Here is a 24,267-nt window from a genome sequence, read left to right on the forward strand (position 1 = left end):
TGCTCACATTGGCCCACAATAACCTGCCTGACCTGGCGGAGACCTGTGCGCCGGGGAGCACTTTTTCTAGTTTATTATCTTATTTTAGAGGTATTGAAATTGTCTTAAACGTTGTGTCGTATATTGGTCCATTGATCAGACAGGTAAAACACTATTCCATAACTATTCCCTGAGTGCAAGAAGAACAAGGATCCAGTTTGAAATAGGGTTTATCCACAGAAATGTATTTATTTCCATAGATGTTGACACCTGCATTGCCAATCCACAGAGTGTACCTTAAATCACAACAATATCACACAATACAAACAGACATTTGACGTAGTACCTCCTCCCAGTTCTCCTTCTTGACCACTCACAAAACAGGTTTTTAGAAACAAACGGCTTCTTGGCCAGCCTTTCTCAGTCAGCACAAGGAATTAGCCTCCGCCTAGATATAAACATGTGACAATTTACTTTACTTTTATAATCTATAAAACTATACTTTTACACAAGCTCATATTATGAAATCTTTGTTTAACATCTTATTAGCTTCAAATTAAATCCACACACATTATACATTCACAATTGCAAACAGCAGTTAGAATTAGAAATATAATGAGTCAACAAAGACAACAGTTACTTTAAGACAGAATATTTTCCTTAAATGACATTTCTCTTTGTTAACAGCACAAGTCATAGTTATCAAGACTTTAATCATTTTAACTACACACTGTAGATCTAAGACTGAAGAATAATAAAAGTGTATATATTTTACTGTTTAGCCATCTTGACCTGGCTCCCATCACTACACATTTGCTGCCTGTGACCTATGCCAGGAAGGAGTAATGATTACTCTGATTAGTTTAAATGAATACAAAAGACTTCTTCTGATAATCAAGACAAGACAGAGGTTGTCAATGCCTCTGAACCAAGGAACAAAAGGTTTATCAAAATGACTGTTGTGCCTCTCACCTCTTACCTGGACTCTACAATGGCCAGGAACTCTGAACTGATGGCATTACAGCTGAGCCCACACAAAGTTGGGTGAAATCTCTCTCTGGCTTACATTATTTGACCAAAGGTCAAACTCAGTCCCAAATACAAACCTTCAAGTATTTTACCAATTAAATGGAATATCATAGAAATACATGTATGCTCTCATGTTTGAAATGCTACTTTTAGTTCTGGATATACCATAGTTGCTTTATAAATGTGCAGATACCCTGTATACACTTATACTGTAAGTTGGTTTGTTTACCGTTGAGTGAGAAAACAATGCCACCAAAATCTGTTGTATTTTAAAAAAAAAAAATGTTTTTCTATTATTTAACATTTTGATTTGGCCAATGTTTGACCAGTTTTTATTGTATAGTTTGTTGAGTACTATTGATGCAGTAATCGACTTTGTTCTTTTTTTTTATTTTTTATTAAAAATGTCTCAAAAATCCTCACTTTACTGTCATCTGGGGACCCCCCCAAAAGTCTTGTGGTGACCCCCCTGGGGGTCCCGACCCACAAGTTGAGAACCACTGGACTACAACACCCATCTGTAAAATTGTGACCATAGTTGTTAGTTTGGACTACAACACCCATCTGTAACATTGTGACCAATGCGCGCCGACTCAGTTAGTAGAGCAGTCGGCCCCCTTCTCTCCTAATGTAAGATGGTGGTTTCTGGTAGAATTAGGTAGCCAGCACCCACATAAAGCTCAGAGAAAAGGCTGCAGCCTGCAGGTGTCTTCTTGAAAACCAAGCTGTATTTGATCCGTATCTATAACAGGTGTCATAATTAGTTTAGATCAGATAACGACATATCCCCCCCGCCCATTGGGTGCCATTATTGTCCCGGAGAGGAGGAATTCCCAGCAAGATATAATAGGCAGGGTGAGTATCCCACTACTAAACTATCATCATTTAGCTCATGTTATCTTTTTTTATATTTATTTTTAAAATCAAGACAAACGAGCAAATACTTGACATTTTCAAACACACCCTTCGACATTTACGAAGCGATTATTCCATTAGTTACACCCGACCCAGGTCATGTCTGGAGGAAGAGAGTGACCGTTCATGTCGGTGTCGGCGTCGGGTCTCTGGGTAAACGGAGTCCCAGGCTTCGCCGGGACGAAGGCAAGGCCGCGCTGTACATGGACCCAGCGTTGCCATGTCCGCTTATTATAAGCGACTTTGGGCTTCTGTTTCTGTAAAGTTGCTTGTAGAAATTGGTGGTTGCGGTTTGATTGAATACTTTATTTAGCAGTTAAAAAAAAGCACAGAAAGCACAGTTCTATAAAGTGATGCTATAAAGGATTAAACCCAAGAAAGCACTATAGCTTGTTTCCATTGGGGTCCTCCTGTGTACTCAATTCATTGAAGGTTTGTTTCTAAAGTGTACTTGCTTATTTAGGCTCGTTTTAAATTACTTAAACCAGTGGTTCTCAATTATTTCCATAAATGTTTTGTGTTCCAGGGAGCATTTGTGTTTAAAAAACAATTCCTAAATATTCCACATTTTATTGCAAGAGTTTTTGAAAATAGCAGATTAACTTGTAGATTGGCTATTTTCAAATAGCCGACGCATATAGGTGTTTAAAGTGCTCATGTGACCTAAGAAGTTGCTGCTTTTGGTCTGGTTTTCCTAGACCTGGTTGATTATTTCTCTCTCAAAACCTGGCAACGCTACATGGAACTGTTGTGACACCCTTTTGTGGAGGTGCTGTCTGTGTGACACCACGGTTGTTGGTGGTCCGTGAGCCGCGGTGGTCCGTGTGGTGGCAGAGGGGTAATGATAGTTTCACTTAGTACGTGTTTTAATTTCACGACCAGCTACTACAGTGCAAGTGTACAAGGGCTAGCCTGCCGGCTAACGTTAGCAACAGCGTTGCCAGGTTTTGAGAGAGAAACAAGCAACCCGGGCTAGGAAAACAAGCCCAGAAGAAGCGAGCCGTTCGCCCTTTAAACCTACATACATTGGCTATTTGAAAATAGACGATCTACAAGCTACGAGCTTGTAGATTTGTTATAAAAATAAATATAGTGGAATATTTTAAAGTCTTGTATGGGGGGTCCATGGCGATGGCATAAAACATTTTCATTTGGGGGTCCTTGACTTAAAAAAGTTAGAGAACGACTGGTTTAAACAACATTAGGAAACAAACCCAAATAAGCAACTACACTTTAGAAACAAGCCCAAAAGAAACGCAACCACCAATATTTACAAGCAACTTAGCAGAAAAACAATCCCAAAGTCGCTTATAATAAGCAGACATGGCAACCCTGGTGAAACGACAAGCAGACAGTGGTGTCACACTGATATTCGTGACGCATCGAATACGGTGACTCAAGCGATCGTTGCGTTCGCTATTACGATTATTTGGGGTGGAGATTGGGGGGGGTTAAGGTTGAAATACGCCTGAAGAAGTACTCAGATATTTTACTTAAGTAAAAGTATCAATACCACAATATAAAGATACTCATGTCACAAGTGAAAGGCCTGTGTTTAAAATGTTTCTTGTGTAAAATTACAAAAGTATTGGCATCAAAAAATACATAACTTAAAGGTAGGGTAAGTGATATTTTTGGTATTTATTTTTTGTTAAAAAGGTTAAAGTACTATATTCTGATAATAATCATTGCTACAGAGCGTCTGTTCGGTCACAGGGGTCTCTCTGTTTAGTAAACACAATATAGTACATTTTCAGGTAGGTGACAAAGTTTAAGCTGATCAGGAGAGCAGTGAAAATGCATTTTCTGTTTAATAAAGAGCTGGAGAGACATGGGAGACTCCTTTACTGAACAGTCTATAGCAATGAGTACTATCAGAATATAGAGCTATTTAACACTTATTTTAACCAAAGTAAATCACTAAAATGTTTGAAAATAGCAGATTTACAAGCTCACGCGTTGTGTAAAATGCGGCTAGAGTGGTTAATGTATGATTTATAATGTAATAATTTATAACTGCAAAATAACTAAGCTTTCAAATGTAGTGGAGTAAAAGTTCAATATTTGCCTCTGAGATGTTGTGGGGTAGAAGTATTGAGATGTTTAAATACTCCAGTAGAGTAAAAATACCTCTAAATTGTACTTAAGTACAGTACTTGAGTAAATGTTACTTTACACCACTGGAAATTACAGCCATGTCATTACCTTTGGACTTTATATGTAGCATTTCATTTCATCTGATGGCGTACAGCTGAAACATCAACTGTCACTTCATGTCAATGTAATGGTAGGATGGCAAGCTAATGAATGAAGTTCCATTTCTTATTGTTTTCCGGTGAAAAGGTTAATTTACGAAAGAAGGGGATAACGGTACATATAGTACGTTGGTTAAACGAATAGCGAATCCCGGAGTCACACAATTGTATTTGTCACCAATGTCGGTGTAACAAGCTCAACCCAGCAGCTTCACTAGTTAGCCAGTGGCTCACCAGCCAGCTGCAGCATCCATCCACCTGCGTCACCCAAGGCACCTGACATTGACTTTAAGTAATGTGTGAGGTTTCTGCAGCATTCCTTGTTGTATAGCAGTGGTTTTCAACCCTTTTCATATCAAGGTCCATTACTTATTCGGCATTTGAGCCACGGATTCACCATTTGATGAGATTTAGCCTCTCAGACCCAAGACTTTAGAATATAATGTTGTTGTTGGATAAGATTTTGTCCACAATAACAATTCCATGCTGTATTGATGTGGTATCCTAGGAGAGATGACAGGCAAACGTTGATCAAAAACAAAACAAAAAAACTTTTGAGAGTGTAAAAAGGTCCATTTGGTTTCATTTTACACAAGATTTAAAGATCTAGTAAGTGTCCATTTGGTTACCAACTCTCCATCATTTAGCTGGGGACCACCTGGAACACCCTCAAGGACCGCTGGTGGTCCCCGGACCACCGGTTGAGAACATCTGTGTATAGCATTTAGATGTTTATTTTTTTTTAATCAAAAGACACATTTGACAGTACAAATGATGCATAAGATGAGGGTACTCAATTTTTCTTCTATTTTTGTTGTTTGCTGGTTAACACACATTTTTACTTTGGTTTGGAGTTTGTTTTAAGTGCAGGCCGTGACCATTTTCGGTCAAACAGGTTGGTCAAAACATGGTTGTTGTTTCAACTCCTGGTTTTGTCAAAGAAATGAAGCCAATTCCCACAGTCAATGCAAATAGCTTTTCATCATGTTTTCAAATCTGTCACTTGAGTTTTGCAATGTGTGCATTCTTGACACATTCTTATCGTACTAGTTGGTAACTGGCTTTGAATCTCAACAATGCATGAGAAAGTGCCAAAGGTTGTCACAGCAGTTTGTTAGGGCGAATAAGCCACTGTCTGTCTGTATTGTATTGTGGCATGGAAACATTATTCTTCCTTGGGCAAAAGTCTGTATTGATACCTGATACTATTCCCATAGGATATGTTTCTTGCCATAACAAGCAAGCTGCTCTGTGACGTGGCTTTAAACAACACCTTTTGTGGCTTACACTAAAGACGCATAACTTGCAGATTACATTTTCTTTGTATGAAATTGTATTGCAACCATGGCTTAATGTGGTGTAGGCTGACTTGGCCCAATAGTTTTACATAATCGTCATATATATATATATATATATATATATATATATATATATATATATATATATATATATATATATATCATAAACACACATACACACAATGTTTTTCACCGAGTGTTGAATCTGACTCAGAATTTGACACTTTTTTTTACAGCTTTGTTTACATGTTCTTGTTTACCTCTTTTTTTAAGAGACACTTTTCACAATTATAGCCTATTATGTCATGGAGTTTTTTGTGTCCTCACTAAAATGTGTGAGGCTCTGTGTAGTCATTCCATTTGTTTTCCACATACGTGTCGCTGGCTCACCCACAGCATTATTGATGTTTGTTTTTCACTTACTGACTTGTGACATATTGTCACATGGCTCTTGGACTTTATGATGAGTTACAGGGACTCGAGAGCGATGCTCTGGAAGCATAGCTCATTTGCAGTACATTTCTGTTTAGTGCACAATTGCACATGCCAAATTGCTGCACGGGCAGCATGTATAATTAGCATCTCATCTCAATTGCCTTGTTTTCTTTTCCGTTTGTCTTTCCTGTTGCCTTATCCTGCTTAGGTGTCCGGGAAATTCTCTTTAAGGAACAAGACCTTGTTTGCTTATGCCTTTTATTCGCCTGTGTACACTTGACAGTTCAGTTCAGTAGGTCAATTGTATCGCAGGACGAGGCAACAACATACTGATAGGCTAATCTCAGAATGTGTTGATTCAGGCTTGACCCAACACTGATATTTGTGGAAGCCAATAGCAAAAGTTATGAAGTATGACTTGCTAGTAGTTTTCTTGTTTGCAGGCGACACCCAGCTTGGCTTTTCTCTAGATTATTTCTGTGTGTCGTTACTCGCTAGCAAGCCTCTGTTAATCAAAGAAGGGTTGAAAAGAATATGTGTGGGGGAAAGAATGTAATAATGTTTGCTGCAGAGCTGGGTTTTTCAGGCCCAGACAGTAAAGCCTTTGATATTATATATGCTGTCACTGTAGTGCGCAGATTTTTGTTCTGTCTGTGTCGGTGAACATAGGCTACCTGTGTCACAGAATAGGGCTGCTGGCTTGCTTAGTCGGGTGAAGCTGAGAGTCCATGGATGAGTAGGCAGTGTTGTGCCTGGCTGTGTGCCGTGACGCAGGGGGAGAGCTGTTTTGCTGTCCTCACTTAACCCATCTGAGCTGAATAACCAAGCAGGGATGGGATTGGAAGGCTGTCTGTCAGCTCGCAACAGGAAAGAGGTTGCCTCTTTACAGCATCCCTGACTTGGATAACTGGCTGCCCTCCAGAACTGGATCTAAAATGATGTCTCTAGGGCTGTCATGATCAGGACATTTGGATTAATACATAAATTCCGATGTGTTTTTGGCGTTGAACATAAAATGTACATTTATTTTGGTTTGCCTTTTAGGCTTTGTATATAACAATTGCACAGGCCAGATCATATGTAACAACAAATAACTTGATAAACTAGTCCATACCCGGCGGATGTGCAGGTTATTTGCTCCATTTGCATGTAGTGTAACTCAGGGGTTCTCAAACGTTTTCATATCAAGGACCCCCAAAATGATATGTATCTGGCCGCGGACCCCCATCTCAAATATTTTGTTCCAGGGACCCCCAGAAGCAAAGATTTGAGCAACAAATGTTCGCTTGAAAATATATATATATTCAAAAATGTGCACATATTTTCACGATTTTTCAAAAATAGCAGATCTACAAGCTCATAGCGCGGCACTCGGTGCCGCGCTATGAGCTTGTATATCTGCTATTTTTGAATAGCCAAAGTATAAAAGGTCATAATTATTGTGATGCTATTTTAACACATTTTGCTGGGTACCCCCTGGAACCCCCTCAAGTACCCCTGGGGGTCCCCGGACCCCACTTTGAGAACCAATGGTGTAACTTTTGGAGAGGAGTGCTGCTCATTTGACCCGGCTCAGCTGGGTGTGTCTTGACAAACCGGTCATTTACGACCTGAAGTTGAATCTTACCACAACCATAAGAAGCCCTTGTTTACGTTGTTTCAGCTAAGCTATTTGTGCTAATAATGCAGATGACAGGGCATTCGAGCAGGATGAGGATTGTGGGATTATAGTAGGATTTACAAAGCACTGCTGTACTATCTATGGCCTGGTCATAACATTCAAAAATGTTCAGAAATAGCTAAAATAGCTGATCTGCAAGCCCATAACGTAATATTTTTTAATTGTCTTCGCCTTAAATGCACAAAATAGGGATACCACGTTGAAAGTGCTTAAGAGCATGGACAATGACGTGGAAATGATGATAATTATGACATTTCTGTTAATTTCATCCAACTGTTTTTCTACAGCTGAATGGAAACGTTTATGCAAAATAATTATGATTAGCTCAAATAATTGATCAGGTGATTATGTAATAATTGTGACAGGCCTAGCGCCACATTGTGTCATATTCTAATTGAGAGGACATGGCTCACTGTCCATGTACATCAATTGTATTGTATATCCATCCATATTGCTCTTAGTTCTGTTGGTTCTGTTGGTTGGTTGTGAACTGGCAACATAGTCGCTTTGTGCTTAGCGGTAGTCCTTGGTTTCCAGAAGGTGTCATACCAGGTCCCTGTTCAGTTTCCCAGAGCTTTGTTTGGCTCTGCAGCAGATGTGAACCAGAAATTACTCTGGTTCATGTTCATATGTGTTTCCATATTTGTTTTTAGCATATTTGTACATGGTGAACCTAAAGGTGTTTTATTCTGAAATGGGTGGTAAAATTTGGAAAGATTTCAAGGGCTCTGTTAGACGATGGCACAATCTTGGACTTTTGACATAATTTCTATGGCTGCAACAGTTAATCGAACTAATAAGGATAATTCCTTTTAACAGGTCGTTCATGAAAGTCCTTGCGGTCTTGTTTCCAATGAGAACCTGTGAGCAATTTGGGGTTAAGAGTCTTGCTCAGGGACAAATTTCATTTCATCGGCACATATGCTGGCCTGGCCGGGAATCGAACCTGCGGCAACCAGGGCCTCTGGCTCCTTAGGCGGACTCATTAACCACTCAGCTATGGCCGCCCCATTCAGCTATGGCCGCCCCATATCGATTTATTTAAAGTCTATTTGACATTTTCTGTGTTGATTTGTTGATTTAAAAAAAGAATATGTGTGTGTCTGTAATCTGTATATACGTTTTTTTTCTCTTTTTTTCAAAAACGTGCTTCCTGATTATTATATTAATTAAAAAAAGTAATAAGTATAATTATCACTTGAACACATATCGATAGTTGCACGTTGAGTTGATTCTGATAATCAGTTAGTGTGATCAGCCAATCGACAATTAAAATATGGGATGATACTTCATTAAAATGTGCATAGAACTGAAGAGCTCTGCAATATAGCTGTACTTATTCGGAAGGGTCAGCAATTCTTTTATGGAAATGCATTTGAGAGGACAGTGACTGCACTAAACAAACAAACTCCTTATCTGGAGCTCTGCTGCACTTCCTTATAGACATCGACTATAGGTTGTATTACTACTTGTGACTTCCTCTCCTCACCCAGGGATAGAATTGATTAGTTTGTGGCCCCTCTATCTTGACGAAAGCCTGTTCCTCACCACGTCAGCTCAAAGTTCAGTGGTCTTTATTGCCTCGTGTTTGTGCTATGTTTTCATCACACGTTGACTCATGAGTTTGCTTATGCTTTTTTTATTTTCATGCACTCGTGCTGCACATGGTTTAGGCAGCGGATATTAATATGGAGCTGTTATTGGATCAGTAGTCGAGACAGATTTCTCCAAAGCGATTTCGTAGCATTACCTTTTGACTTTTAACAGTGTGGTCTGCTGCAAAATATATCACTATATTAATGCAATGTCCCATATCGTTCTCCAGAAGCTGCATATCTTTTGTAAGTATTTAGGTGCTATGCATTGGAGCCCAGCAGCTAGCATTGTGTCACGCAGTAACGTCGGGCCTGCTAAATCTGCTGTTGCTAATTTCACACACCGTGCACGAATCAGCCTCATCTCAGGTTTGTCCGGCCCAGATCTGCACTTGGCTCCCCGAGTGCAGCTCCGCTGTGTGTGTCGTGGCCCCACATGAGCCCAGCAGGAAGGACTGGGTGACCATACATGTCGAGCAGGCAGTAGCGGGGAAGGGCCGAAAGGCCCTTCCACTTTCCGCCTGGACTTCCTTTAAAAGAGACGCAACTCTGGGCTGGCTCCACCCCTCCTTTCCCAAGTTCAGGACAGGGCTGTGATATTTTTAGCCGTCTCTCCTCCTCTCTATCCCCGCCCCCCCCTCCACTGGTTTCTCTTCCTGACATGGCCCTTTGGTGAAGCTCAGGACCCACATCGATAATCAGAGTCAGTCAGGTTAATTCGCAAAGTGCAGTAAAGGTATACCGGAAGTTGGTTGCAGACCACATCAACACACAACCCCAAACATGAATGAAATGTTGGCACATTTGGACAGAGAGCAAGTGAGCCCACTTTGGACACAAATCATGCTGTGTAAAGCAGTGGTTCTCAAACTTTTTCATGTCAAGGACCCCCAAATTGACACTTATTAGCCCGCGGACCCCCATTTGAAAAGATATGCGACCACGGACCCCCCCATAAGAGATTATTTTTACAGCTCTAGCAGTCAATTCTCAACCATTTTAATTGAAGGACCCCCAGTTTGGCATGCATAAGGCTACGGACCCCTATTTTATGGCATTTCTATCTCTGGGACCCCAATTCATATTGTAAAATCAATGTTCATTTAACTCTGAGAGTGTACAAATGGAACCAAATGGACCCGTTAGGGTTCATTTGGTTCCATTCCGGACCCCACTCCGGACCCCACTTTGGACCCCACTTTGAGAACCAATGGTGTAAAGTATGGTAACTTTAACTTATGCAGTGTACTACCATACATTACACTCCATCGTTACTCTGTATCAGATACACTAGGGCCTGACCGATATATCGGTCGGCCAATATTAGCCCTTGTTGATTTGTTAGTTTGTGGGGAAAAAAATACCTAGCCAGGGCAGTTCTGTTTGTAGTTTTCAGTTATGTGTGTTACTGTGACAATGCAATGAATGCATACAGGATAAGGATGCCTATTTGTATTTAGTTACCAATGTTTATATTGTTGCTATATTGTTACTTTGGTTATGGTTTCAAACCTGTAACCTGCCGGTTAGAGCTGGGCATTATGTTGATAATATATCACAATACTGTGATATGAGACTGTCTAGATATTGTCTGGGAATTTAGGTATCGTAACATCGTGATATGGCATAAGTGTCTTTTCCTGGTTTTATCACTTAAGCCTTGTTTTATACTTTGAAAAATTGTCAAATAGCGAAAATAACCAATCTACAAGCTCAACAATCTACAAGCCCACATTGAGATGCCTTGATTTAATTATTTTACAATTGTTTTTAATATATAAAATATATCCTTACACGATACGTTATCGTGACTATATCAAAAACGATGTATTTACTTTTTTTTTTTTGATATTTGGTCCATATCGCCCAACGCTACTTCCATTTACAGGACATTCCTTCAAACCACCAAGACTAAGCCTTCCTTGAAACTTAAACCGAGGCAAAACGGTGGGCAAAACTGAGCATTGTGCATTTGAAGTTGAACCAGTGTTGCTGACCAACGCTTTGTCTCAACAAAGCCAAGACAAAGTGCACCTCCCAGCACAAAATGGCAGAAATGGGTCTCTATGGGAATATTGGTAATTTTCTCTCTCCATTAACTGAATGCCTACCCATGCATTAATGTAAATCACATTGCGATATCCGTTTTACTACCAATTAAAGGACAGGGCTGGCCCTTCTTTGTATTATAGGTCCATACAATTAAGTGGTTCCCAAACAGTGTGCCGAAGCACTAAGGAGCGGCCCCGGGTTCAATTTCAGGCCCAAGACGTGTCCCTGAGCAAGAACCCCTAACTGCTCCTTGGGGCGCTGCCCCCGTAGCGCCTACTGCTCCTGATACTTGGGATGGGTGTCATGCAAGTCATGCAAATATTCTTTGACAAATACCGCAAAAGAACCACAAAGGTACAAATTACAATTATAAATTATTATTACCAGGTGTAAGTCCAGGTGTGCCGTGTGACAAGTTAACCACGTTATTATTGCACTATTTACAATCATACAAATAGTTATGAATTATTCTTTTATCTACTATAGAACCACTTTGTGGACACTATTTTACCAAATCCAAAGGCGCGTTATAGACTCTAAATCGTAAGGTCCTTTTTATTTTAATGCATTTCTTTTTTATTTGATAGCAGATCAGCTATTTTTGCCATGAATACAGGAGTGCTTTGAGATTTTTCGCCTTTGGCACAAACATTCTGAACACCAACTACTCTGAGACTACTTCCAAACATTTTGTTTTCTTGCATGTCTCATCTCCTCTCCGACTGGTCCAAGTGTTCCTTGTGACTCATTAGCAGTTAATAAACATGTTTATTGGATTGTAAAAGCATCACTTTTAATAAGCTCATTAGCTGAGCCTTCTCACCTGCTGTGGTGATTTCATGACACTTTTATATGATGATTCTCTTCCCCTATGGGTCTATGATTAGCTGATTATATCAAGGCTTGTGAGTTAGCATTCCAGCCCTGGGGTCTGTCTTGTTGTTTTTTCTTCCTCCACACATCATTTCTGTTTGTGAGTCAGTCATTGGCTTCTTCTGCTTACTGACAGTCTTAGTAGGCCTTTAATCACACATCTTTTGAATGTGTACTGTAGGTAGGTGACGAGAGATGCAAGCAACAACAAAAGTAACAACTATAATGACAGCAATAACAATAGCGGGAATAACAATAGTATAATAGTATAACAACATAATGGCAGTCTACAGTAGTGTTCCATGGAAAGAGTGAAGCCCTTGTTATTGTTACTCCAGTCAGTTTCAGTGTCTCTGACTTGCCGAACTCTGCATTTATGACATGCAAGATATAGTAAATTGTTTGAAAGTGGAATGTCTTTCTGTGGGGTTTTATACATATTTAACCAACGAAAAGTATTACCAAGAGCTTGTGACTTATACATTAGATCCATTGGAAGTTTTCTTTTTCTTAACATTTCCTGAAAAGTTAACATTACATTTTCTTTGGACATACAAGGTTTCTACCTGACGGCGACGATAATGCTACAGTCCACCCTGCTGGTTCAGCAGGTATTAGCAGTTTGCTCGTGTGCTCTGGCCTCGCTCCGTTTGGTTTTGGTCCATTACGTTGTGCTGTACAGGAATATAATAGAGCCAGGGGCCAGGGCCATACCGGTCAATTCCAATCTCACCCCCAATCCTTAACACTTAAGCCAGTCCACCTGTTCCTCCATCCACAACTCCTCCTGAAACCGGAGCGTTGATCCGCACACCCCAAAACTGAAACGCATCGTTCCCCTGCAGTAACAAGGTCCACACAATCATGTGCGGAAAAGCCCAGTCTTTATCTTTTTAGATGGTATGAACTGGTGTTTTGAGTGCAGGTGTAACGGGACAGAATATATACTGTATACCCCCCGCCAACCTATACCCGGGGTTAAAGTGGGCTAGCCTGTTTTATACCCCGGGGTATATTCTGGGTTACTCCATTTTATATCCCAGGGACCGGGCAGGGGTATAAAATGAGGTTCAGAATATACCTTTGTCATCCAGCTTATACCCCCCCCTTGTGTTTTTTCATAAATCTCTTTGTATGTTTTGGGCTAGCTAGACCAGACTATATATCTCCTGTCCAAATTATACCGCCTTGTGTTTTTCATAAATAAGGTAACTCACGTGAATAATATACTGGATTTAGTTTGTAAGTAGTATAGTCCGTATAACACCACCCTAGGTTGTTTTCATAAGATTACATAATACTAAAAATAAGCATTATTTTCACAATTATTTGTGGTTTGTGTCACTGCAGGAAATGAGCCTTTTCATCGTCCGGGCCACAGTGGCTTGGCGGATTCTGGAAACGATCAGCCAATTAACAAGACTCAAATTCATTAGACAAGAGAAAACAAAGCCTGTTGAATGGTCCTTACCTGGAAATACAGTCAGCGATGTAGAGACTCTGATTTGCTATATCCGACAGACGTGAGCATTAGACAGGTGGCTGGTGGTGCCTTCATATTGATTTCATAACTGAGAAGAAAGGTCATAGAGAAGGTTCATAGTTAACCTCACAAATGCATACTAAAACCACACACTCTGTAGCAATTTGGGGAATTTTTGGAAAGTAGGAAATGAGGCATAAGTGATAAAAACCAGGAAAAGACGACGCTTAATGACAAATCACGGCGGTACGATATCTAGTCCGTATTACAATATCAATCTATATATTGCTCAGCCCTAGTCTGTAATAACCTTTTAAAAATGATGTCACGTAACAAATTGTGGCAACTGATATGCATGGTTTGTGCCCTCCCTGAGCTCGGATGTCACATTTTGCCCCTCACATGCTCATGCACGACGGACAGGTTGTTAATAAGAGGTTTTTCATTTGTATGGAAATCTGCTCCATTCTTCTCTTATTGTACGCTGTATGTACTATCATGTTTCCTGTGAAATGCATTGAATTTCCCTGTGTCTAAAAAGGTGCCATACAAGATAAAGCCTGACCTTACTTGACTGTCTCTCTCCCTTTCTCTCACCACCCCCCACCCCCTCTCAGCCCCCCCCTCCCAGCCTCCTCGTCATCAATCTGCTCTCTTAGAAGCTGACACCCTGCTCTCGCCAACCCCACCTAGGTAAGGCCTGTCACAATTATGACATAATCATCAGAATTTATTATTTTTGCTGCAATATTCGATGCCAAAAACATGATTAAATCATTAGTTGCACTTATTTTTAAGACGATTAATAGTCAACTAAAATGTCACGTGACACCCATACACGTCAATTGACTCTGCTCTCTTAGTGCAGACCCATAGAGGGAGAGAGTTACGACACGCCTTGATCTCGCCGTACAGAGGGCCGCTATGGGCTCATTGGGCTGTAGTTCCAAACATTGGAACTTCCTCATTGAGAACGAGCGTTTCCGCATTCCACATTCCATTCTTACAATGGGAGTCAACGCTAGTGTCGTCACTCTCATATTAGATCACACTGTCTTAGAGGACGACGCCCGGCCCTGCCCTGCCCTCGCCGACATCCCTGCCTCAGGCTCTGCGTGTCGTCGCGTCGCGTCATAGGATGTCCCGAAGCCCCGAGGTCAGGGAGGATCCCATGGAGTGCCCGCTGTGTATGGAACCCTTGGAGATTGACGACGTCAACTTCTTCCCCTGCACCTGCGGCTACCAGATCTGCCGCTTCTGCTGGCACCGCATCCGCACCGACGAGAACGGCCTCTGTCCCGCCTGCAGGAAGGTAAACCCCCCCCCCCTCCTCCCCAACCCTGCACCCTCACCTCAGTCGTCGCTGTTTGTGGTTCCCAGCTGTTTTTTCCTTGGAGCCCTCCTTCTTATATCTGGCACGAGCTGAGATCCGCCCACACATGGGCAAACGCACAGATGTACACACACACACACACACACACACACACACACACACACACACACACACACACACACACACACACACACACACACACACACACACACACACACACACACACACACTTGTGTGTTTTTCAGCCATGTTAATCACTATATGCTTCTCATATGAGGAATAGCAAAAATAGCTGATCTACAACCTCGCAACAGGTCGCTTTGCCGCACGTTGTGAGCTTGTAGATCGTCTATTTATTTATATTTTATAAATGTAATCGGCTTGGGTGTTCCTCAAATGGGGTTGCATAGCAAAGTGGGGAGTGGTTTGATTTCACTGACATTTTTTGATTAACTCGCTTGAAGGTAATATAGTTAATTATGGGTCTGTTTCATTTAATCATTTCTGTGTGCCAGCATCATGTTAACCTCCACAGGACCTGCCCATGCCGGCACAAAGTATCAAATCACACGATACACACCACTGAGTAATGTTTTTGCCTTCAGCTGCGTTTTACGCGTCAACATGGCTGCTGTCAAAAAAGGTCCATCGGGTTGTCCATCATCACCTTATTGTATTAACAATACATGTTGGAAGTGTTGTGAGCTTGTTGATCAGCTTTTCTTTGGTGACGATATTTGGTGTAGAGGGAAAGGAGTGGGCCAAGTATAGATCCCCTGGGGGACCCCGGTCAACAAAGTATTTACAGTTTAATTAGTTATTAATCCTGATTCGGTGTCTCCCGTTGTCTTCAAAGCTTTAGTCAGTTTTCAGTGTTTTTGCATACGTCTACATGTCAAACATGGGAGTTTTTATTCTGGTCATCATACATATACTGCCTGTTTGGAAGAATTATTTCTTTCTGAGCATGTTTTCCTTGAGGGACTTGCAGGTTGGGATTTTTTAAAATTCATTGGATGTCTGCTGTTTGAGGTTTGATAACAGAAAATAGGCAATTTATTTTATTATTATTGTTTGTGAGAGACAGGTGTTTGAATGAAATCATATCATTAGGAGCAGTGAGTGACTCTTTTTAAACAGCGCCCAGGGAGAAGTTATCATAAGAAATGCTGTTCTGGAGTGTCGCTGTGGCAAACAATAATTTATTTTCCTTGGGGTCATTTAACCACTATGAAACCCTATATACTTTGATTACTTCCCCCCTTTTCCCTCTACACCAATTATCTTTGCTGAAAATCTATAGATCTACAGACTCAGCGTGTCATGTTGCGACGTGTTGTGAACTTGTAGATCACCTATTTTTGCTGAATGGTAGCCTAGTATGACATGGCCAGAATAGGGGCGCTAGGGTTCATATGCTTAATGGATCGACGTGGATCGCCGCCTCTTCAGTGCATTTTATTGCAAAATGATAGTTTGCAATAAAATGGTGCTGAGTTCAGTGGTCTCCGCTGTAGACTTAACCCATTAAGACCTGGAACTGTGTCATTTTTAGATTTGAGCTAAAAAGCATTATTTTACACTTTGGGCTATTCAAAAATAGCAGATATACAAGCTCATAGCGCGGCACCGAGTGCCGCACTATGAGCTTGTATATCTGCTATTTTTGAAAAATCGTGAAAATGTGTGCAAATCTTTGAATATATATATATATTTTTTTTTTTTTGCGAACATTTTTAACTCAAATCTTTGCTTCTGGGGGGCCCTGGAACAAATTATTTTGATGGGGGTCCGTGGCCAAATACATATAATTTTGGGGGTCCTTGACATGAAAAAGATTGAGCACCACTGATATAGAAACATACGTTTTTCAGAAAACTGTTGGGATTTAGGAGACATGTAGAATCGGCTTCAGGTCTCAATGGGTTAATCTCGGATCATCATCTATAGGATGAGAGGAAATTTGAAAACTGTAAAAAAAACTAGTTCTGTGGTTTTAAAAGTGGTCAAGTACAGTACTAAAGTAAAATGTACTTGTGTTCATCAGCCCTACCCGGAGGACCCTGCGGTGTACAAGCCGCTCACACAGGAGGAGCTGCAGAGGATCAAGAACGAGAAGAGGCAGAAGCAGAGCGAGAAGAAGCAGAAGATCACGGAGAACCGCAAGCACCTGGGCAGCGTGCGCGTCGTCCAGAGGAATCTGGTGTTTGTGGTGGGGCTGTCGCAGAGGCTGGCCGACCCCGAGGTGAGGGGATTTCTCACACACAGACGCATACAGAGACAGACATATCAATCAAATAGGCTCTATGCACAGCAGCCATATTGGGAATTAATTGGGCCCCTTCCTTACTTCCTTCACAGGTGTTACCAATAATACTAATTAAGGCTGTGTTCCATAGTGTGGCATAGTGGTTGTCTTGTTTTCAAGGACCCCCATAACTCTGAGAGTGTACAAATGGAACCAAATGGACCTGTAAGGGTCCATTTGGTTCCATTTGTACACACTCAGAGTTACACACCCACCATAAGGGGCCATTTGGGAACAAAAATGGAGTGTTTCTAGTGAGCCAACATGCACGATATCAGCACCCTGACCAGAATGGAACAGAGCCTTCATTAGTATCATTGGTAACACCTTTGAAGGAAGTAAGAAGAGGCCCAATAGGCTCTATGCACAGAGCAGCCATATTGTAAAGACATTTGGGCCACTTTCTTCACAGGTCTTACCAATTAGACAAATTAAGGCTCTGTTCCATCTTGTGTAGCACAGTGGTTCTCAAACTATTTAATTTCAAGGACCCCCATAACTCTGAGAGTGTACAAATTGGTACACTCTCAGAGTTACACACCTGTAAGGGGCCATTTGGAACCCCCTCAAGGAACCATGGGGGTACCGGGGACCACACTTTAAGACCCACTGGTGTTGCATGGGCTTGCCGGGTGTTTTAAAAGTTTATTTTCTCGTTCTATAACCGTAGAAGAAGCAAATATGGAACGTGAAGAGATAGAGCAGACACTGGACTGCATTATGAGCAGATTAATTCCATTCATCAAGTATTTTTTCTTCGTTTTTTGATTCTGTATTCACCGTTAAGGAATGTTTTACAAACTAAAAGTCAAAGACACCACCGGGTCGGTAAATGATAGGAATAAAGTAATTTCTGGGGTGCACTACTCCTTTCAGGTAGATATTGCTGTTCGCTAGCACATGAGTGACCATTACATTCTCAGTCACACAGATCCAGGAGATTTCCTTGTTATTCGATTTGGAAAACCGCCTTTTTGACGAGACAACGGCCTATAACAAGTGAATGGGGGTTGCAATAAAAAAAAATCTTTTTGCGGAAGCAGGGAGAAACCCTCCGTGTTTAGCAACGATCGGGGGATCGATCATACTGGAGATAAATATACTGTGACTCGTTGAAAAGGTAACTGAAAACGAAAAATCGCTGGCAGTGGCTTAGCAAATGTTTTATTTCTGGTAGTCAAATAGTTAAAAGATGACTTTTAACCTAAAATAGTAGCATAACTCACAAAGAATGAAGAATCATTTGGGCTCGGTCAGTTTTCAGGACATCACAAGCTATCACTGGTTGGATTTTACTACAGCAGTAACCCATATTAGCTTGCCAATAACCCCCCCCCCAACCACACAAACGCAAGCCCCGGAAAACAACAGATTTGCTTCTGATGTCTGTGCCACCCTGCCTGATCGGCGTCCTTGGTGTGAAATGGCTCTCAAATATGGTCTTCATCACGTTGACTGCGGAGGCAAAGTGTCAGGCTGGGGGGAATCTATATACATGTTGTGAGGCAAGGGAAAGGCTCATGCTAGTCACCTGAATTCCTCCTCTCACCCAAAACAGTTCTCCTCCAGTCTGCACTGCTCTACCCTGTTGACCAGTTAAACACTCTTGTATAACGAGGTAGGGCAAATATGGAGAAATATGGACATTGGACATATGAGGTTTCTGCCCGACAACAGTGATATGGTTTGGTGTAAGTCTCGGGTTGGAGACATGCAATGACCAGCGGAGAGAGAGAGGCGAGTTTTGGCAGAACAAAGGCCACAAAGAGGCAGCGATCTTCCGGTCTGAGTCCTCAGTCAGTGAGCAGAATGTCAAAAAGCAGTTTCCTGCCAATCCCAGCTCAGAGCTGAATCTCTCCAAATAAACTCCTCCGGCGGCTGCTATTGTTCCGGGCCCTGAAACCTGAAGATCCGTTGCTGTTAAATAAAATGTGATTATATAAAACACAATTTATTATGAACCACTTGAACCCAGGCATCCCTGTTCTGGGGCTAGCATTGTACGAGCTCATAACGCGGCTGCGTTTTGAGCTCGTAGATTGGCTACTTCCAGCGAAAATATTGTGTAGAGCAAAAACGAGGCCTAATGCCTGTATAGAGGAAGAGCCCTTGGGAATGCGGACAACTAAGTATAGGGTTTAAGTGGTTAAATGCAGTTTCTCTGAGACATTATTTTGAATTGGATGAGTAATTGTTTGTCTTAACAAATCCTAGTGATTGGCTGTGTAGTTTTGTGTTATCTTCCTTGTTTCCTGCTCCTCTTGGCGACAAAAACTTCCCTTTGTCTGATATCTTGGTGAATGAATAGGAGTGTTAGTTTTATAATCCAGCTTTGAGCACTGTTCATCTTTTAGTACAGTTGGCACTCTTTGAATTCATCTGCCGCACTTTTCATTATGCCGTGCCCCCTGCAGTGTTATGAGAGATGAGGGAACACTATGATGACTCGTCAGCATAATAATTATCCTGAAAATGGGTATCTTATTCTACCTTTTATAAGATTCTATTAAAATAATATACATGGCTCAAATTAACAGCACAAGTGAGAATATAGAATGTCTATATTTACCACGCATGAATGCTGCGATGCATGGCAGAGTTATAATCACTCCAGTGCATGCATCATGTCAGTGACCAAAATAACTCTAGAACAGTGGTTCTCAAAGTGGGGTCCAGGGACCCTCAGGGTTCCTTGAGAGGGTTTCAAATGGAGCCTTACAGGTCTTTAACTCTGAGAGTGTGCAAATGAAAACAAATGGACCCTTACAGGTCCATTTGGTTGCATTTGCGCACTCTCAGAGATATGGGGGTCCTTGAAATTAAAAGGTTTGAGAACCACTGCTCTAGATTAGAATTTACAGTATGGGGGAGTGGGGCATTCGGGTGTCATAGAGGGAGAACATTCACCCACCAGTAGTGCAGAGACCCAGGTACAATTCCTGGCCTTCGGCCAGTCGCTCCCAGTGCATATAAGCGTCAGTGTTTGCAGGTGGGATGCGGGCAGGGGACTGTGTCCTTGCCGCTGCATTGGTGACGCAAGTGGCTAACCTTGCGCTATGAGGTGACACTCCTCACTGGCTGTATGGTGAAAAGAAGTGGCTGGCTTTGTGGCCGTAGCTGAGTGGGTAGAGAGGCCTTCTGGGAATCGGAAGGTCGCTGGTTTGACCCTCTGCTTGCCCAGTCTGTGTCAATGTGTCCCCAAGCAAGATGCTTAACCACTAACTTCTCCCTGGGCGCTGTTTAACTCATTCACTGCCAGACTTATTTCTGGCTGTGTGGTCCCACTGCCAGGATTTTGCGATTCTCTTACCTTTTCAAGTAGTCACAGAATATTTATCTCCGGTATGATCGATCCCCTGGTGGTTGCTAATCACTGAGGGTATCACTGTGCTTCTGTGAAAGAAAAAAAAATGTCATCGCGATTCCCGGTCGCTTGTTATACCCAGTTGAAAATGGCATGATTTGCTCAAAAATACATAGTAAAACACAGAAAAAGTGATTTTTTTTTTCTCAGTTTTTATTTTAACAGAAGTGAACGGAGCATTACATCTTTGCATCGCGTTATCTCCTGGTTCTTTGTGAAAAAATGGGGCAAAAAAAATATTATTATTGTTTTGTTTTTTTAGAGACGCCAAAAGACGTCATTGGCGACGTGGGCTTACTAAAAACATCTGTCAAAAGACATCATTGGCAGGGAATGCGTTAAAGAGTCGCTCACTGCTCCTAATAATTTAGTTATGATGGGCAAATGCAGAGGATGAATTTCAGGTATGTGCAAATGTACTTGATAGAAAATACCCCTACAAAAAATAAAAGGGGACACTTTTTTTGCCTACTCCCTCCCCAGGCCAGCATTGGGGGTTGGCAGCAGTAGGGACCGGGTGTAATAATGATCAATTTGGGAGATGATAAAAAGTAAAAATCTTTAGTTGGAGTGATTAGTAGGCTGCCCCAAGGAGATGATTAACTTTTGGCTCAAAAAAGGTCAGTCAATAAACCAAGACGCTGCATGGCAACAATGCTGGTGTGGTGTTGCATGCCCAGATGCCTTTTATTTTATTCATTGTCTCCGCCAGAGGTGGAGAGTATGTTTTCGTCTCCGTCCTTCCGTGTGTCCGTCCGTCTCAGCCAAGCTAACATTGGTCAAGCTTCACGTGACAATATGTTGTCACCAATGCTTTGATTGGCTAGCGAGACGCATGATGACATAAAAACCTATAAATAGCAAATGTGCTTCAAAAATCATTTATATTTTTTGAAGCTAAGCTGACATTGGTCACGTGACACGTGACAATATGTAATATAAATAGGTAAGACAGAATTAATCAAGAACAGTACTGGTGGAGACCTGTGCTCCGAGGAGCACATTTTCTAGTTATAAATGTAACTGATTCTTTTTTTCCAGAGGGCTGGCCGATATGGACACAGTCATATGCACAATTTCAATATTTGGTCAACGATATTAGGATTGATTATTGGTGCTTTCAAAAACAATTTACACAATGCCATTTTTAACAAATCAGTAATGTCTATACAATAACTAAGCGGGTAAAGGCAAATGATAGAACAGTCAGGTATGCCACTTACTGTACTGCAGTGGTTCTCAACTTTTTTTGGCTGGCGACTAGGGATGCACTGGATAAAAAAATCTTGGCCGAAACCGAATACCGAAAATAGGAAACACCTGGCCGAACACCAAAAGGAAATCGACCGAAACCACCGAAAATGTATTTTGTCGTGGACCCCCATCTGAAAAAATGTGTTTTCTGTTGTACAAGCTTGCAGCGTGAGCTGTGAGCTGTACATCTGTAATTACACCCCCCCCCCCCCCCTCAAAGGACCTCTGGGTCCTTGGGGAACCACTGCTGTTACGAAACTAAGTGAAATTAAACAAGACCTTTCTTTGATGTGTCCGTCAGATACTAAAGAGGCCAGATTATTTCGGGAAGTTTGGGAAAATCCACAAGGTGGTGATTAACAACAGCACATCATACGCCGGCTCACAGGTGAGACTCTGAAAACGCCCTTTAGCTTCTGGATAACAGACTGCATCCATGTAGTTTTGGATGTTTATATTCAATGTCATATTATTATTCTCCTACTAGGGGCCTAGTGCCAGTGCATATGTAACCTACATTCGGAATGAAGATGCACTCAGAGCAATCGGGTTGGTCAACAATGTAGTAGTAGATGGAAGAACACTTAAGGTAAGTAAGCCTTGACATTGTGTGTGTGTGTGTGTGTGTATAACTAAGTTTTTATATGTATAACTAAATCAGGGCTTTTACATGGGTGTTCCAAGCTTTTGAGACGTTTCCGTTGTTTCGGCAGGCTTCTTTAGGAACAACGAAATACTGCAGTTACTTTTTAAAGAGCATGCAGTGTCCCAAGCCAGACTGCATGTATCTACACGAGCTCGGGGATGAAGCTGCTAGTTTTACAAAAGAAGAGATGCAGGTAAGCTATATCTGTCCACAGAGTAACGGCATGGAACTGGGGTTGGGGTGGTGCGGTGGGGCTTGTCTGCTTATTAACTGAGAGGTTTGCCGTCCGCCTGCAGGCAAATAAGCACCAAGAGTATGAGCAGAAACTATTACATGAAATGAACCCGGCGTACCTACAGATGTCAGCCACAGGAGGGGACAAACCAAAGGGCAAATCCAACTCTTTACAAAGGTACTGTCTATTGTTTATTCTAATCTTATAGAATTATATATTTATCATTTTGTATGCATAATGGCTTACCCGTGACATTTTCCTTTGAACACTGCATTTGTTATAAAGTGGAGAGAGTGAAACCTATGATCTGAGTAGTCATTATTATACATGCTCTAATAGCTGCTGAAATAATAGTGAAATTAAACTGCTCCTCATTTTGCTGGGGACCCCCTGGATGATGGATCCCTCAACTTTTTTGAGAACCACACTGCTGTAGTTGGACCATGACCTTGTGTGGCTTGCAGTCCTGTTAAGAATGCAAATTTCCATCCGTAGTCCCCACAATGACTACGATGTAACCATCAGTATGATTTGCGAACTACCTCGCTCTCTTCTCCCACAGATCCAACAGCACTAACAAAGAGGCGTGGCCGTCGTTACAGCCCCCGGGCAAGACAGCCAATGGGCTGTCATCAGAGCACAGGAAGAGTCCGCCTACGGACGGTAGCTCAGACTCTGATCACATGACGCCTGACGGGCCCGACTCTGAGCTGGGTCCTAGAGTAGCCATGTCCCCCTTCTCCACAAACTGTGACCCTGCCAGGTAACCCTGATGATGATGATGATGATTATAATGATGATGATGATAGAGCAGCATTTATAGATTTTCATACCGAGTTTTCGATTAATTGAATAATGTAGCATTTATTTTGATCATTTGTTTTATTTTTTATATATCACAGGAATCACTGCAATAACTCTTTTAAAATGTTATAAAAATACTTCACTACATTTATAATCGACTAAATTGATTAGTCTGATTACCCACTAATCCTTTTTTATTATTGTAGATTAAATCAATAATTCAATGAAGTGTTGCGCCAGAATTAAATTTGAAAATCATCCTCTTCGTTCCCTTTCAGCCCGAGTGACAAACTGCCAGACATCATCAGTATAGGCAACGGTGAAACCTCACATCATCTGGTAAGAACTCTTTATGAGAAATTGACTCGATTTTCAGTTAGACAGCAACAAAGCCCCCATCACTCTTTCTTATTCTGAGAATAATCTCCCCCCAATCAATGTTCCTTACTGGAGGCGAAAAAATCTAATGTTCTTGGTGAGTTGATTAATTCCTTGAGTGATACCCTGTCTCCTTTTGCCTCCCTCACCAATGGATTAAAGTTATCAGTCCCCACGACTGATTTCAGTCTTTAGGATTCCATAGAGTCCGGCATGTCTGTCTCTGGGCTAACTCTTGGCTTTCTCTAGTAGTCTAAAGGGTGATTTATACTTGGTTGCGCACCGCTGTCACACATTGAAAATGGCAGATCTACAAGCTCCGAACGTGTCACACTCTGACATGTTGTGAG

General features: G+C 41.5%; 1 protein-coding gene across 4 annotated transcripts in view; it reads left to right on the top strand.

The window, feature by feature from the left end:
* Positions 1–1,650: 1,650 nt before the first annotated feature.
* Positions 1,651–24,267, top strand: part of cnot4b (CCR4-NOT transcription complex, subunit 4b) — a 52,363-nt gene continuing 29,746 nt past the window's right edge. For 3 of the 4 annotated variants that reach the window (XM_084050258.1, XM_084050260.1, XM_084050261.1), the window contains exons 1-10: positions 1,651–1,863; positions 14,213–14,288; positions 14,641–14,907; positions 16,976–17,173; positions 22,156–22,242; positions 22,342–22,443; positions 22,568–22,693; positions 22,797–22,912; positions 23,298–23,498; positions 23,818–23,878. In XM_084050258.1, coding sequence (XP_083906384.1) covers positions 14,734–14,907; positions 16,976–17,173; positions 22,156–22,242; positions 22,342–22,443; positions 22,568–22,693; positions 22,797–22,912; positions 23,298–23,498; positions 23,818–23,878 — 1,065 coding nt within the window. In that variant the 5' untranslated portion in view covers positions 1,651–1,863; positions 14,213–14,288; positions 14,641–14,733. Of the gene's footprint in view, positions 1,868–14,212; positions 14,289–14,640; positions 14,908–16,975; positions 17,174–22,155; positions 22,243–22,341; positions 22,444–22,567; positions 22,694–22,796; positions 22,913–23,297; positions 23,499–23,817; positions 23,879–24,267 lie in introns of all 4 variants that reach the window. The other variant, XM_084050259.1, reaches the window with a different exon arrangement.

The sequence above is a fragment of the Gymnoscopelus microlampas genome (genome assembly GCF_963454915.1).
Source record: "Gymnoscopelus microlampas genome assembly, chromosome: 23".
Taxonomy (NCBI): domain Eukaryota; kingdom Metazoa; phylum Chordata; class Actinopteri; order Myctophiformes; family Myctophidae; genus Gymnoscopelus; species Gymnoscopelus microlampas.